Source organism: Ornithodoros turicata, unplaced genomic scaffold (genome assembly GCF_037126465.1).
Source record: "Ornithodoros turicata isolate Travis unplaced genomic scaffold, ASM3712646v1 Chromosome33, whole genome shotgun sequence".
Taxonomy (NCBI): domain Eukaryota; kingdom Metazoa; phylum Arthropoda; class Arachnida; order Ixodida; family Argasidae; genus Ornithodoros; species Ornithodoros turicata.
The window spans coordinates 64,843-80,410 of record NW_026999359.1 but is presented as its reverse complement, the minus strand read 5'-3'; the positions used below and the strand labels follow the sequence as shown (position 1 = coordinate 80,410).

The following is a 15,568-nucleotide window of genomic DNA, read 5'->3' as shown; positions in this document are numbered from 1 at the left end:
ATAGTGACAGTGAAGAAAACTAGCAGTATTGTTCTGAAGGTGTGTCAGCTCGCTCAACTTGGAATCACATTCACGGTGCGATACAGCGCTTCGAGGACCAGGCGGACAAGTCAAGTGCAAGACTTGGATCGTGTCTTCCGCAGAAGAGAAATGCAGCCGGATGTATGGTGCAGAGCGCAATTTCGGAGTGTCTTCACAAACAAACGTAGTCTCGTGCACTTCCCGCCGTATTTCAGTCCATTTCTCTTCCACGCACCTTGCAGCTCGATTTATAAAGGATTTTTTTGAGAAACTAAGAGCATTCATAAATCGAGTGTTGACTGCATATATATTTTAACAACACAAACACGCTGAGATGTGAGGCTGGTTCGAATAAAGCCGCCGGCTGCGCTCTCCGAGGCGTTCCATGGATTTTGCTGCACAATATACAGACAAACGTCGGCAGAGTACCTCATCAAGTCGGCCCAGGATGCACGCTAGCGCCCTTGTCCCTCAATTCTTTCTCGTCCCCTGTCTCACTGTTGCCATGTCAGTAACGCTGCTCATAGCCCCAGTTTCTTGCGGCGCCTAGACGAAGTAAATACAGAAATAAATTGAACACGCAACTTCCGCACCACGTTTGGTAAAATATATGTTTATATATAAGATTATGCTTTCCGGCTGTGTGCCCCAATTGGAAACCTTAATCGACGAAGCCCAAACTACACGTGTTGTTAGTAGTATAGAATAGAGGCTAACAACCAAGAGTTTTCTCTAATTCAACTGAAGCCTGTTCTAATCAAATTCTAATCTTATTCTAAGCCAAAATCCAGTTCTAATCCAACACAATGCAGTTTTAATCCAACACAATCCAGTTCTATAACAACACAAGACAATTCTAAGCCAACTGATTGGCCGCCATTAGCTCCGCCCACTTCACGTTGATTGGCCCATGCTAAGCCTACAGATCGTTGACTGATTGACCTGAGCTCCGCTCCTTTATGCTAATTAGTTAGCTTGGCTCCACCGACTTCACGTTGATTGGTCCATGCTAAGCCTACTGATCATTGATTGGTTGACCGCGGCTCCGCAACTTTATGCTAGTTACTTGGTTCCACCCACTTCACGCTGATTGGTGCACGCGGATCACTGAGCACAGCGCCGTCCGTTTATGCTAATTAACCGGCTCCGTTCTAAGCTTACTGATCACTCTCCACATTTTCCAGACTTTCGAAGCCCTCTGATTGTCCGTCCCTAATCTAAGCCTACCGATTGGCCCATTCTAAGCCTACTGAAAATAGCCTTCGTTAGTGCGCACCAGATGGCGCACTCGCTGCGGCCCCACTGCGGCTTTATCTCAGACAGACAGAAAAAAATGTATTTCAACGTTTATTGAGTACATGTTTGAGAAAAAGCATGGCAGTCTTGGAGAGATTGATTCCTCTTATGCTGGGCGTGGTTCCGCAGAAGTGATGGATCATGTAGATGTCTCAGAGACAGCGGCTGAGCAAAATTTCATTCCTTGTGAGTTGGCACATCCGCGTGCACTGGATACCTTCGTAGCTGTCGCTCACGTCCAGCAAGTGAAGGCACTTGCGACGTGCGCAGCGAACCAGTAGCATTCCTGTCCAGGTTAATGGCGTTCCGCATAGGTACCATGTGCCACTCTCTGATGGCCAAGATGTCGCCCGGGCATTCGTGCACGTAACTGTGCTTATCCTTCTCCAGCTTGATGCTCACCGTACAGTTGCCGGCGTCCAGCGACAAGTCGCATGAGACGAGCGAGAAGAGAACGAGGTACTACATCATTCCAGTGCCGCTGTCCAACTGACGCTACTCCATCTCATCCTCTGCATTATTTATTTTGTTTATTTATTTATTTAACAATACTGTTGGCCCACGTCAGGCCCTGTTGGCCCACGTCATTATCTGAGGGGGGAAAGAACGCCAGGTGAAATCCCACTATCTACGTCATCCCCTTGAGCTTACCATATTCGCAGCTTCCATACAGGAAGGAGTCCAAGTTATTGTAGAGCATCGTTTGTCGTCGTACGCGATCAGACTTCTTTTCATATTTCTGATGGTGTACATACCTCTTTCTTTCCCACTATTGACACCTGTTCGTGCGATACACTGTGTGCTTGAGTAGGGTGTCGTGGTACGTATCATGGGAGGAGGTGTTTGTGCACAATGTTCTTTTTGACGCTTTTAGCTCTTGCTATCTGTTTTTTCCCGGCTAATTTGATGGAATACATTTTAGCTTTCAAGCATATTACTTCCTCTATGGGGATGCTACCCGTTTTTCCTTTCGAATGTGCCAAGCCTACCGCGATTCTTCTCGCTGTACAGTGGATGATCCCGATCGAAGGAAGAAAAGTCTAAATGAGCGTCGGCGATCCCTTGTAACTTATCTTCGTAGTCCTTGCAGAATAGGCCGAGGATCAGACAATCCGTGTCAAAGTAGCAGGTAATCACCGGACAAGTGAGCTTACTCAGCAGGGTTTCATAATAGAACGAGTACATGGTTAACTTACTCAGTTATAAAACCCTGAAGCCAATCTGCAGGGGGAAATTGCATCACACTTTTTCTTTTGCGCATTTCGTGCATGACACAATCGGGGGACAAAATTTCTGTTCTCACACATTCCACCCGACTCCCGAGGTGACTCGCCGTCTCCTCATCGAAGGCTACTCGAATGTCCCGCATATTAAATTAATTTAGCAGCGTCCTTCCACAGACTGCGTTATTTGAGATTTGATAGAAATTTTTCTCGAACGTCGTGCCCGAGGCGACGCGTCTGGCAACATTGTCCTCGATGTAGGGACGCCTGACTAGTGCCTCACGAAATTTTAGAATTCGGTGAATTTTCGTCACCCTCATGCCCAATCTACAGCAGAGCGCGAGCAGCGCGTAACGTACTCGACCTTGATCTTGCACGTGAGCACCAGCTTTCTGATGTTTACATCAACCCTTCGAGGAGCCCCCCTGGAATGGCGAGAGCCATTCCGTCGCATCTACCGCTTCTCGGGAGCCAGGGGGAAGTACCGCGTCAGCGCGCGGATAGATTTTGGATACTCCAAGTCGCACACGTACACGTACCCCACGTCGAAATCCATGGGATGACGCATAAAATCTATACGAAATGCCTTTGTTGTTCTAAGCTATTCCAATAAATCAAAGATGAATATCTTTCACCGAAACCATTCGCCTAGCCACTCACCATGCCCAATAGTACTATCTTCACTGCTGAGGGTAAGCTGTTTGTTATGACAATTTTGTGTTTTTGATAGTGAGACGACTCTTGGACAATCCACAACTATATATTAGCCCTGTAAGCAATCGGACAACTGGTCACAGACGTTGTGCTTCTTTAATGGCCATGAATCCAATGGAAGATGCGTGTGGTCCGCGATACAACTTCGTCGTCGTCGATTTTTTACACTCCCGGCGCCAACGGTGATCCACGATACAATATACATAAACACGCAACATATAACACAAAAACTTAACAAAACCGATGTACAAAAGCGAGTGGTCTTCAGTCAGGCTCTAATGGCAGTCCTACATGTCCTGTAGAGAACCACATAGGCTGAACGATCTTGTCTGGCGCTGTTAGTTGAGGCACTTGCGAAGAATCATGGCTATTTGAAGGTGCTCCCAGTATCCAACCCTTACGTGAGAGATGTGCGTGGTGGCCCTGTGACCTCACATGAATGTTCCGATGAAGACGTAGCAAGACAAAGTGACGTAGGGAACAGTTCCTCCTACGAAGCGTGATAGGACGTAGACTGACATGAACAAACGTACGTGTATTGCCTTTCTTGTTCACGAGGATGGGGTTAGTTGCAGCAGCCTGAGCGGCAATGTCACTGGCAGAGGTCGTAGGATGTCCGCGGTGGTAGATGTCGGAAGAGTCTGCCAAAGTCATAGTTGGATGTAACGTCTGCTTCGCTGATGTGGTGCAGGAGACTTCATGATTTCCCTCATCCATGGGGTGTTCGCATTATACGCAGGTTCTTCCGTTACCAGTCCAGATATCATCAGCGGAGATCTTGAGACTACACATTGTATCCCCATGTTGAACCTGGCCTACTGCACCACCTGTGATTTTCGTTCCGCAAGTTTCCATGGTTTGACGCTCAATCTGAGTTGTGGAGCAGTCACTTGATGACAGTACAACGAATTCAGGGTTGTCGCCATATTGTCTTCTGTCGTTCAAGCGTTGAAGAGATTCCTGAAAAGCTTCTGCGGATGTAGTTCTGTATCGGGACCGCTGGCTTTTTTTAAAGAAAAACGAATAAAAACAAAAATCTAACGCTTTTACATGAAAGAGGAAGTAATTAGTAACGAAATTCAACAGGAATGTCCCTCGTATATTGCGTAAAACGTATGAAAATTAAATTTTATCGCCAGTTTCTTGATGGCGATCCGCCATGTTGGCTGAGGAACTTACTGACCTAACCTGAGGCACAGTCTCGACGGCCGCACCGCCTAGTGCGTGCCTGGGGGGGGGGCGGCGCCCCCCAGACCCCCCCCCCCAATCTGTAGAACCTAACTTAGCCCATTTCGACGACCCTACCTTTCGCAAGACGGCAAGTTTCGAATCAGTTAGGCTTAGCATTCCCGTGTTTCTCCTGCGCTAAAAGTGAATCAGATGGGGTTGTTTAAATGCAAATAAAAAAAGTTCTAGTCCACAGAATTTTATAATTCTTACATTTTTAGATTCAGTATATGATCTTCTTCCACTTCTATGCAATATTTACTTTCCTAACCGTTTCAATAATTTTTAAAAACGAGTGGTCCCGATACGGAACTACACCCGCCTTTTCGCAGTCATTGAGGTACCTCTTGAACATTCCAGAACCTTGCTAGCACGCACTTGAGCAGTTACTATCATCTCCAGATACATGTCGCAGCCCTCTGCTTCGGTTTCGATGTCGTCCAAGTCTATAATGGCTGATACCTGTTCGTCCAGATAACGGAGTTCTGTGGCGTGACGGGTTAGTAGTGCGAGCTTCAGTTGCAGGGTCTTGTAAGAAGGAATTTCCTGGAGAGATGCTATGATCTCCAAAGTAAGCTTCGCAACCCTTTCACGGACAGGTTCTCTTAACTGATTGAGATGATCCATGGGGCACGGTCCAGTTGCCAAATGCTTTCCTGAGTAGTCTTCTTCCCGGGTTTCGGCACCAAAATGTAAGCAATCGGACAACTGGTCACAGACGTTGCGCTTCTTCTTCTTCTTCTTCTTCGTCTTTCTCCGCAGTGGCGCATAGCACGGGGCAATTGGCCACGGATCGTGACATGAGGGCCCAGTTAATGATGGTTACGTGAAGCGATGAGAGGATGAGATGAATGAAATGACTGAATAAAAGATGAGCGGGGGAATGGAATGGCGACCTGACAATCTACCAAAAGACAGAATGGAAGATGCCGACAGTGGAACATCGTGGGCACGGAGCGGGACGGCTAGGAACATGGCGCGTTGGGATGAGTAGCGCGAACAGTGGAGAAAAAAGTGTTCAATAGTTTCGTCTTGCTGGCAGTAGGGGCAAAGAGGAGAGACAGAGCGGCGAATTCTATGGAGGTAGTAGTTTAGTTGGATGACGCGACAGCGAAAACGCGTGAGCAGAACCTCCATTCGCCGCGAACCACAAAGGAGAGGGTTCCAGCCAAATTCCAGGTGCGCTAGTTCAGGCCGCGCGCGGAGCTGCTGTTGGAGGGCAGCAGCTCTACGGAGGATGTCGAACCTTTTGTACATTGCGTATAGAACCGTAGGAATGAGGGGTAGAACAGCGAGGTGAGTAGATGCGACAGCGGCACGCGCAAGAGAATCCGCGACTTCGTTAGCGGGAAGCCCACAGTGGCCGGGAACCCATGTCAGAACAATTTCATGGATGAAGGAGGGAGAGAATGCGAGAAGCAGGTCACGTTCATGCGAGCTCCGGCCACTGTCCAATTTGGAGACTAGGGACAAGGAGTCGGTGAAGAAGCAGACTAGACTGTGCGAGGACGGCACGGCCTGGAGCGCCATCAGAAGGGCCACTAGCTCTGCAAAGTAGATCGGGATGTAGTCAGGGAGGCGGATGCTCCTGCGCACGCCCATGGATGGTATGAAGAAGCCAATGCCCGCTTTCTCGTTTACGACAGAGCCATCGGTGAAGATCGCAAGGTGAGAGGAGAGTGAACTAACGTGACTGTCGAGGAGCGCGGAGAGGACTGCAGGGGGAGGAAGGTTGGCGCGACCAGGGTTGAATAGGGGCACGACGCGGATACTGATATCCGGAGCGGGAGCAGCGGGCGATGGAACCAACCTGGATAAGCTGACCGGCATCGCACAGAGCTGGAGGAACAAGCGTTCGGCGAACGCCAGCTGCGGGTAGATCCTGGGGGTCCAGCGGAGGGCGCGGAAGGACGCGATACTGGTGACGCGGAAGGCAACGCGAAGGAAGTGCTGACTAGAGAAAAGAAGTAAAATACAGCGGAGGGTTAGGGTGTTGAATCGGGAGGACAAAGGAATAACGCCACTCTCAGCATAAAGGTGCGATATGGGTGTAGTGATTGGTACGCCCAGACAGAAGCGCAGCGCCCTGCGTTCGAGCAGCAGAAGAGGTCGAAGCTGCGTTTGCGGACGACTGGAAAAAATGGGACAGCCAAACTCCAGGATAGGGCGAACGTACATCTTGTAAATATGCAAGAGCACCGGACGGCGGAGGCCAGATCGCGTGTTGCTGAAAGAGGCCAAGAAGTTTAGGACCCGGGTAGCCCGGCTCGCGATGTAGGTAACATGAGCCGAAAGGCTGTAAGACGCATCATACCAGATCCCTAAATACTTTAGTTTGGGAACCTGGGGAAGAGCAGAGCTGCCGAGCAGCAATTCGTACGAGACGGAAGCCGGAGTTCGCCAAAGGAAAGAAAGGACTGCCGACTTTCCAGCGTTTATCGAGAGGCCGAGGGATAGAAGCCAAGAATTTAGCGTATCAAGGTAGTGCTGGAGCAAGGCTTGCAGCGCGCGCGGAGACGACGCCGACGCCAGAAAGGCAATATCATCTGCGTACACGAGAGTCACAATGTCAGGGTGAAGCGGCACGGAGCGTAAGAAGAGATTAAACAAGAGAGGTGAGAGGATACATCCCTGCGGAACGCCCCTGCACTGCCGATGCTGAGACGAGGAGTACGAGCCATCCGAGCAAACGAACATGCGGTTTGACAGAAAGCACTTAATCCAGCGGCCGATGTCAGGAGGAAGAGCGAGGGAGTCCAGCGAGGAAAAAAGCAGGGACAGCTCGACGGAGTCGAACGCCTTCGCGACGTCCAGTGTGACTAAAGCAGTATACTCAGAGAGGAGCCTCGCCTTCGAGAGGTGGTTGTTGATAGCCACGTGGGCTATCCAGATAGAGCTTCGCGGGCGAAAGCCGATCTGAACCGGCGAAAGCACATCGTGCGCCGTCACAAACCGCATGAGGCGATCAAAAACGACGCGCTCAGCCATTTTGGCGAAGAGAGATGTTAGTGCAATAGGTCGCAGGTTGTCCAAGGTGCAGTCTTTCTTGGGATCCTTACGAATAAGCGTAATCCGTGATAGTTTCCATATGGGTGGGATCCAGCACTGACGGAGCGATGTCTCCACCAGGGAGATCAGCAGGGATGGATACGTGTTCCACAGCAATTTCAACATGCGGACAGAAACCCGGTCCGGACCCGGCGCCGAGGATGCAGGCAAATTGCGAACGTGCGAGTCAAGCTCATCGAAGCTGACTGGTGCAAACTGAGCGTCATCAAAACTGCCAGTAGGAGCATCAGGTAGAGGCAAAGCGTTCGTGAAGCGCACCGCAAGACCTTGCGCACTGCGCTGCAGCAGATTAAGAATGTCAGAGGGGATAGACAGACGGTGAAAGGACTCTGGGGAGGATCTGGTTCTTCGCAGAAGGCGGTAGAGGGAGCGCCGGCGAGCAGGCTGCGAAACAGCCGAGTGAAGGAGGAAAGGAAAGTTTCTTTCGCCGTACCAATGATTTGCTTAAAAGACGAACGGCGGGACCGGTACAGAGGCCAGTTGCGGGGCGAACGATTACAGCTGTACTGTTTCCAGGCGGCCTTTCTGAGGCGGAGAGCGCGCGTGCAATCGTCATTCCACCAGCGCGGGAAAGTAGAACGCGTTCTTTTTGGAACAGAGAAGGAGGACGTCGCAATGGACTCGTCGATGACCGAGAGAAGTTCTGTACAGGAAGGCGGCGAGTCCACAACGAGATCCTCCAGGTGGGCAGCCAAGAACGTGGCGGCCTTCTGGTGGTTGACAAAGATAGCGGAGGAGAAGCTCGGGCCAGAAAGAGCCACAGGGGTATGGCAGACGAAGTAGAGCGGAATGTGATCACTGCGGTAGCCGTGGTTGAGAGGGGACCAGGTGGAGACTGAGCATCTCCCCGACGACAAGGTTAGGTCTATGGCGGACTGATGGTTTCCTCTAAAAAATGTGGGCGAGCCAGAATTTGCTACTGAGAAGATCCTACCTGTGAGCCAGGAGAAGAGACGATTGCCGCGAGAGTCTGTACATGCTCCCCAGGACTGGTGGTGGGAATTAAGGTCGCCAGCAACTAGACAGTCATTGGAGCACCGAAGCAGACAATGATCCAGTACGGCCGCTGCTGAAGGCACACAACCTCTGGGTAAGTACACGTTCAAGAGATATGCAGGCGGACCCTGCGAGGCCGCAATGGAAATGACGAGTAGCTCTGCTATGTGACTGTTATAGGCATAAGCTACCCCACAGCGAATCGGTAGAGAGCTTCGAACGAGCGTTAGCAAACCACCACCTCGAGAGGAGCCGGAACAACGATCCAGACGAAATACACAAAAACCAGGAATAATAAAATTGTCATTAGGTCGAAGCCAGGATTCCTGTAGCAGGACAATATCAGGAGAATTGGAGGCAATAAGAAGGTGCAAATCAACTAGAGACGATAACACGCTACGGCAGTTCCACTGAATGACGCTAAGGCTGAGAGTCATTGACGATTGTTGTTTGGACTAGCTGGGTCAGAATATCCTCAGGCTTCCCTGCCTTATCCCTGCGTTTCCGCCTTTTCCGTCTTCTACACGATGGAGAAAGCTGACCTGCCTGACCTTCAGCCGAAGGCGAGGGCCCCGCAAGGTCCATCTCGGAGTCGTCAGTAGAAAGAACAGATGAAGCATCAGGAAACGGCCTATCCGGCAGCTGCACGCTGGTGCAGGCTACACCTGATGCGCCTTCCTGTGGTCGAGGCTCGTTAGCAGCCGGCGCCACCGAAGTCGACTGCAAGGCACTAGCGACGGCAGCGGTGGGAATGAGAGAACTGAAGAACTTTTCCAGCGCCTGCGTGACACAAGTCTTGATGAGATTAATGAGCAACGACTGATCAAGGGCTACAGGGACAGTGCTAGCGGCGCTGGCCGCGGACGCATAGGATGCGCCGCGCCCAGATTGTTGAAGATCGGCTCATTGGAGGAGGAAGACGGGGGGACGGGGAAGCTCGCGCTGAGTAATAAAGGGGCATTCGATGTCTGTCTCTCAACCAGAACGGAGGCTAGTTCTTCTTACTCAACATAATTTGGTGCCGAAACCCGGGAGTAAAACTGGCCTCGGCAACTGGGATGGACAAGCTGCGTAAGAACCGGTCTGTAGTCCGCGGCGCAACGACTCGACGGCTGTCATCTGCAACCGACCTCCTGAAACAAGAGATACCGTCTACCGAAGAGTTGCAGGTGGCCCTCGATGACCTTTTGGACAAAGATGCGACGCTTGCGGGCTTAAACGAAAAGATTGCGGACCTCGTCGACGACGACAGTTACGAAGAGGAGGTCAGTACCGCCTTGGATTACCACGAAAGGATTCTTAGCTGCATCAGCAGGATTCGACTTCGCACGCGCTCCCGTTCCGACGCCACCCTCGCACAGGCCGCCGCCACCGTTTCGCTTCAAGACTCACCAGGGGATCGTACCGAATACGTTATGAGTGGCGCGGCTCCGACCGCTCCAACCGTTCACGATAATCCTGCGCTTGGGATGGTACCACGACCCTCGACGAAACGGGTTGCCCTTCCGAAGTTGCAGGTGCCCGTCTTTTCCGGAGACCTCCGTGAGTGGCATGGATTTTGGGAGCACTTTGAAGCCACAATCCATACAAATCCAGACCTACCCGCAATCGAAAAGTTCAAGTACCTACGATCCTACTTGACCGGACAAGCGAAGCGCGCCGTGGAATGGATCAGGCTCACCGAGGACAATTACGCCACTGCAGTCAATGTCCTAACCCAGCGCTTCGGTCGTACGGACGCGCTTGTAGATGAGCACATCGACAGTCTGCTTGCAATTACGCCGATCCAGAACTCTTCACAGCTGGCCCGACTTCGCGAGCTCTACGAGCATATTCTCTTCCGTACTAGTTGCCTCGAGACCCTTGGCGTGTCCCCCGCAGAGTATGCTGTTGTGCTGCATAGGGTGCTCATGCGATCGTTGCCGGAGGATATAGCCGTGCTGTACCGTCAACGCATGAAGGAGGATGTTGCGGCTACTGAAGCTGCGGCGTCACGAGCGGCTACTGATGCTGCTGCGTCCCGTGAACCTGCGGCGTCCCGAGCGGCGCAGGTTAAGAACATTATGCAATTCTTACAAGTACAAGTTGAAAGCAGGGAGGACACACGTGCGGGTCGTGCAAGGCTTGCTTCGACCGTTCCTGGTACTATGGATCGTTCCTCCCAAGCTCCCGTAGCGTCGTCCACCTTACCGACAGCACTGGCTTTTGCCGCATCGTCATCGCATCCTCGTCCCTCTTGTCCGCTCTGCAACTTGGCAAGTCACACTGTTCAGGAATGCCATCTTGCCATCTCGACGGATGACAAGAGAAGAAGATTGACAGCCAACAACTGCTGTTTCAAGTGCGGCAAGCACGGCCACTTCGCTCGCAGCTGTCGCAGTGCTACTTGGTTGAGGTGCCGCCACTGTTCAAGACGTCACCTCTCTGTGCTATGTGATCTCTGGAAGAGAAACGGTGACGCCGCTACGGACCAGATTCCCACTCATGGAAGTGTGCTCAGCGCCTCGGCTGGTGATGAGCAACCCGTCACATCAGCCCCGGCCAGTAGCGACTCGCCATCACCAACGCTACTTCAGACAGCAACGGTTTGGGCAGCTGGAGGTAACGAGCGCATAAAGGTGCGTGTACTCTTCGATACTGGGAGTCAGCGAACCTTCATACGAAGGGACATCTCCCTGAAGCTTGGCCTTCCCTGCATCGACGAAGAGGATCTAACCGTATTCACCTTTGGGAATTCGACACGCCCTCAGCGCTATCATTGCCGCAAGATGAGGGTAGAGCTTCGCAGCCTGTTCGGCGACAAGTCCGTTGCGCTTGACGCGCTAGAAGTTCCAGAGGTCTGCACCGTGAGGAGCGCAGACATTACTCCGGAGTTAAGATCCAGTCTCCACACGAAAGAGATGCAGCTCGCTCATGAGCCGCTTAGCGGAGGTTTGGATTCTGTGATCAGCGTACTGATTGGCTCGGACCTGTACTGGACCGTCGTTACCGGTTGCGTCGACCGTCTCAGCGAGCATATGTGCGCAGTAGAAACTGTATTCGGTTGGACGGTGCAAGGCGCCTACTCCCGGATTACCCATCCTCTGTCTGCTAACGGCCACACCACTGCTCTCTTCCTTGCATGTTCTGAGGGGTGGTGTACAGCGCATCCGGCTGGTGACCCTTCCGAAATGTGGAGGCTCGACGCTATTGGTATTTCAGACCCTGGGGAACCGCCCAGAGAAGAGCCAACGGCGGTGGTGCAGTTCCGTGACGCTATCTACAAGGACAAAGGGCGTTATGTCGTGCCCATCATGCTAAAGTCTCAAGGCCACTTGCCAAGCACGAATCGGACAGTTGCAGAAACGCGGCTAATGCGTCAGCTACAACGCTTCCTGACCCAACCCGAAGTACTTCAGGAGTACGACAGCGTCATCAGGGAGTACCCGAAGGAAGGTCATGCAGAGGAAGTGCCAACGAACGACGATTCAAGGATGGTATACTATCTTCCACATCACGCAGTCGTACGTCGAGAAGCCGTCACCACGAAAGTTCGGGTCGTATTCGATGCGTCTTCTCATGAGCTGGAGAGTCCTTCGCTCAACGATGTACTGGACAAAGGAGTGAAGCTCGGGGCAGAGTTGTTGCAGCTTCTGTTGCAGTTCAGATGCAGCCCAATAGTCCTCACCGCCGACATACGTAAAGCGTTCCTACAGATCTGCATCAGGCCGGACGAGCGGGATCTTCTGCGCTTTCTCTGGTTTAACCAGTTACCCACTGAGGGACTGCCTACTCCCAGCATCTGCGAGTGGCGAATGACGAGAGTGCCTTTCGGGGCATCTTCTAGCCCATTCTTGCTTGCGGCTACGTTGCAGCACCACCTAGAGGAGTGGAAGAAAACATACCCGAACATCGCGGCTCGGCTGCAGAAATCTTTTTACGTCGACGACTTAGTCATCGGGGCTCACTCTCAGGCCGAAGCACTGGACATCTACAGAACGGCGAGTGCAATCCTTGCAGACGCCAGCATGGAGCTCAGGAAGTGGTGCTCCAGCTCATCTGTTCTCAACGAACGGTTTTACGCGGACGGGGTCTCGATCGACAACGTCACCGGGCGCACGACTTCTTGCAAGGTTCTCGGTCTAGTGTGGGATCGCGACGCTGACAGCGTCGTCATAAGCACTCAGAATGTGTCCTCGTACGTTGCGACGCAATTGCCTACGAAACGGACAGTGCTACAGGCCTTCGCACGAATCTATGATCCTCTTGGACTTATCGCCCCATTCGTCTTAAGGGCAAAACTGCTCTTCCAGAACCTATGGAAACTGCACAAGGGCTGGGATGACCCGCTAGAGAGAGAAACAGAAGATCAATGGACAGCATGGACATCGGAACTAGGCCTTCTCTCATCAGTCAGGGTTCCACGTTGCGTCGTTCCAGTTCAAAGTGAAGAAGGAGCGAACGTCGAGTTGCACATGTTCTGCGACGCAAGTCCGCAAGCATATGGTACGGTCGTGTATGTTCGATATGCGCTTTCCAATGGCCAGTACTCCGTACGTCTCCTGATGAGCAAATGCCGCGTTGCTCCCGTCATGCCTGTGTCGTTGCCTCGACTGGAGCTGCTTGCTTGTTTACTCGCTGCCAGGCTCTGGGACTACGTCAGGCAGATTCAAGAGTTTTCCAGCTACGTGGCTTGGTTTTGGACGGACTCCGCCATTGCATTACAGTGGATCACTGGTGGCAACGACCGGCAAGAGACCTTCGTCAGGAACCGCTCGTCGGAAATACGTCGGTTGACAGAGACGTCTACCTGGCAACACTGCCGAAGTCACGATAATCCGGCAGACCTAATCACGCGCGGAGCACCAGCCTCGTTTGCCCAGCAGAAGTTAGCCTGGTGGTCGGGTCCGTCATGGTTGTCGCTTCCGGAACCGAACTGGCCACCTAGGGCCGTGACTCCAAAAACCGACAACGGAAGCAATGCTCACCTGACTGCCTGTCCGACAGCACCGGTGCCCTCGCCTAGTTCCGAACCCCTGCTCCAGGTTACGCACTACGAGCGCCTTCTCAGAATACTGCGAATTACAGCTTGGATCAAAAGGTTTTTGTGGAACGCCGGGGTACGAGGAACACCCCTATCAGGACCGCTCTCAGCGGCGGAACTGAATGATGCGGAGCTTTACTGGCTCAGGAACGTTCAAGCAGTATCGTTTACGCGGGAAGTTGCCGCGTTGAAGTTGGGACGCGCAGTTCCGCGAGACTCCACGGTTCTAACTCTCCAGCCTTTCTTGGACCGTTATGGACTACTTAGAGTAGGCGGTCGACTCCAGCAGCTCAACGAGCCAGATGAGGTGAGACACCCAATCATGCTCCCAAGTGACCATCGGTTCACCGAGCTCCTGATCGAAGCTACACATGTTCGCCTTGTTCATGGTGGAGTGCAGCTTACACTGGTGGAGCTGCGCTCAAGGTTTTGGATCTTGAAGGGACGACGGACCGTCAAGCGCGTCCTGAATGCTTGTCTACCGTGTCGACACAGGAAGCTCCGTCCGGAGTCTGCCCCTGTCGCGCCACTACCAAGAGACCGGATCACTGAGACTACGCCTTTTGCGGTTAGTGGAGTCGATTTCTGTGGGCCGCTTTATTGTAAAGCGCCAGGGGACACGTACTCCAAGGTATACATATTGGTGTTCTCCTGTGCGGTAACTAGAGCGGTCCACCTGGAGCTCACAACGGACATGACCGCACAAACGTTGCTACAAGCCTTCCGCCGTTTCGTAGCTCGGCGCGGGGTGCCGTCAACGGTATATTCAGACAACGCCAAGACGTTCCGGTGCTGCTCGAGGCTACTGCGCAGAGCAACAAACGAAGCCATCCTAGACCACGCAAGTACTCATCGCATACACTGGAAGTTCATTGCGGAATGCGCCCCATGGTGGGGAGGCTTCTGGGAACGCGTTATTCGTACGATAAAGGAGGCGCTTAGGCGTTCTCTAGGGCGTTCCAGTCTGAGCTATGAAGAGCTATTTACCGTAGTACTAGAGGTGGAAGCAGCAGTTAACAGTCGGCCCCTTACACCCCTCACTGACGACATCGAAGACAGGGAGGTTTTGACTCCTTCACACTTCATGTTGGGAAGATGCGCAGTCAGGCTACCACCCAGAATAGAGGTACCCGCAGCGAACTCTACTCCCGTCCACCTGCGACGCAGATTTCAACTCAGACACACACTTTTAAAGCGATTCTGGGTACGCTGGAAAAGGGAGTATCTCCTCTTGCTCCGGTCAGGTCATCACGCCGCACCAGCCCCAAGATCCACTCTGCAGGTCGGAGATGTCGTAGTGGTAGAGGACGACAATTTACCTTCCCTAACTTGGAAAACTGGCCGCGTCGTCGAGTCTATACCTGGGAATGACGGTGTTGCGCGATGCTTCTGGGTCCTCCTTCCGAGTGGACAGCGGATCCGGCGCCCGATACAGCGACTGTACCTTTTGGAGGCAGACGCAACCAGCGCCGCGGGGGAGGATGTTGAAGATCGGCTCACTGGAGGAGGAAGACGGGGGGACGGGGAAGCTCGCGCTGAGTAATAAAGGGGCATTCGATGTCTGTCTCTCAACCAGAACGGAGGCTAGTTCTTCTTACTCAACACAGATATCACGCGTATGGCATCCTGCCTCGAGCAATGCCGCTGGTCCATAACAGACAAGAGGCATTGCTCGGACTCTCTAGCCGGGCATGAAGGAGAATCCGCAAAATGTGATTGGTGGCACTGACAGCAGGTGATCGTTGGGGACGTACAGTCGGGTTCATTGTGCTCACCTCCACACTTTCGACATCGAGCCTTGGAGCGACAACTACGAACGCCGTGACCGAAGCGATAGCAATTGGTACATTGACGGGGGTGCGAAGTAAAAGAGAACACGGGAAAGATAAGAGGCCATACTTTGATCTCCGCAGGAAGCGTAAAGCCAGCAAATGAGACGATGACTGTGGGCAAGGAAATGCGCTGCCCCCCGTCCACTTTAGAACAACGCTGCACGGAG

General features: G+C 52.5%; 1 protein-coding gene across 1 annotated transcript; it reads left to right on the top strand.

Moving 5' to 3' along the window:
- Positions 1-9,604: 9,604 nt before the first annotated feature.
- Positions 9,605-15,112, top strand: LOC135373841 (uncharacterized). The gene has a single exon (XM_064606896.1). The coding sequence runs from the start codon at positions 9,605-9,607 to the stop codon at positions 15,110-15,112; it is 5,508 nt and encodes a 1,835-aa protein (XP_064462966.1).
- The last annotated feature ends 456 nt before the right edge of the window (positions 15,113-15,568 follow it).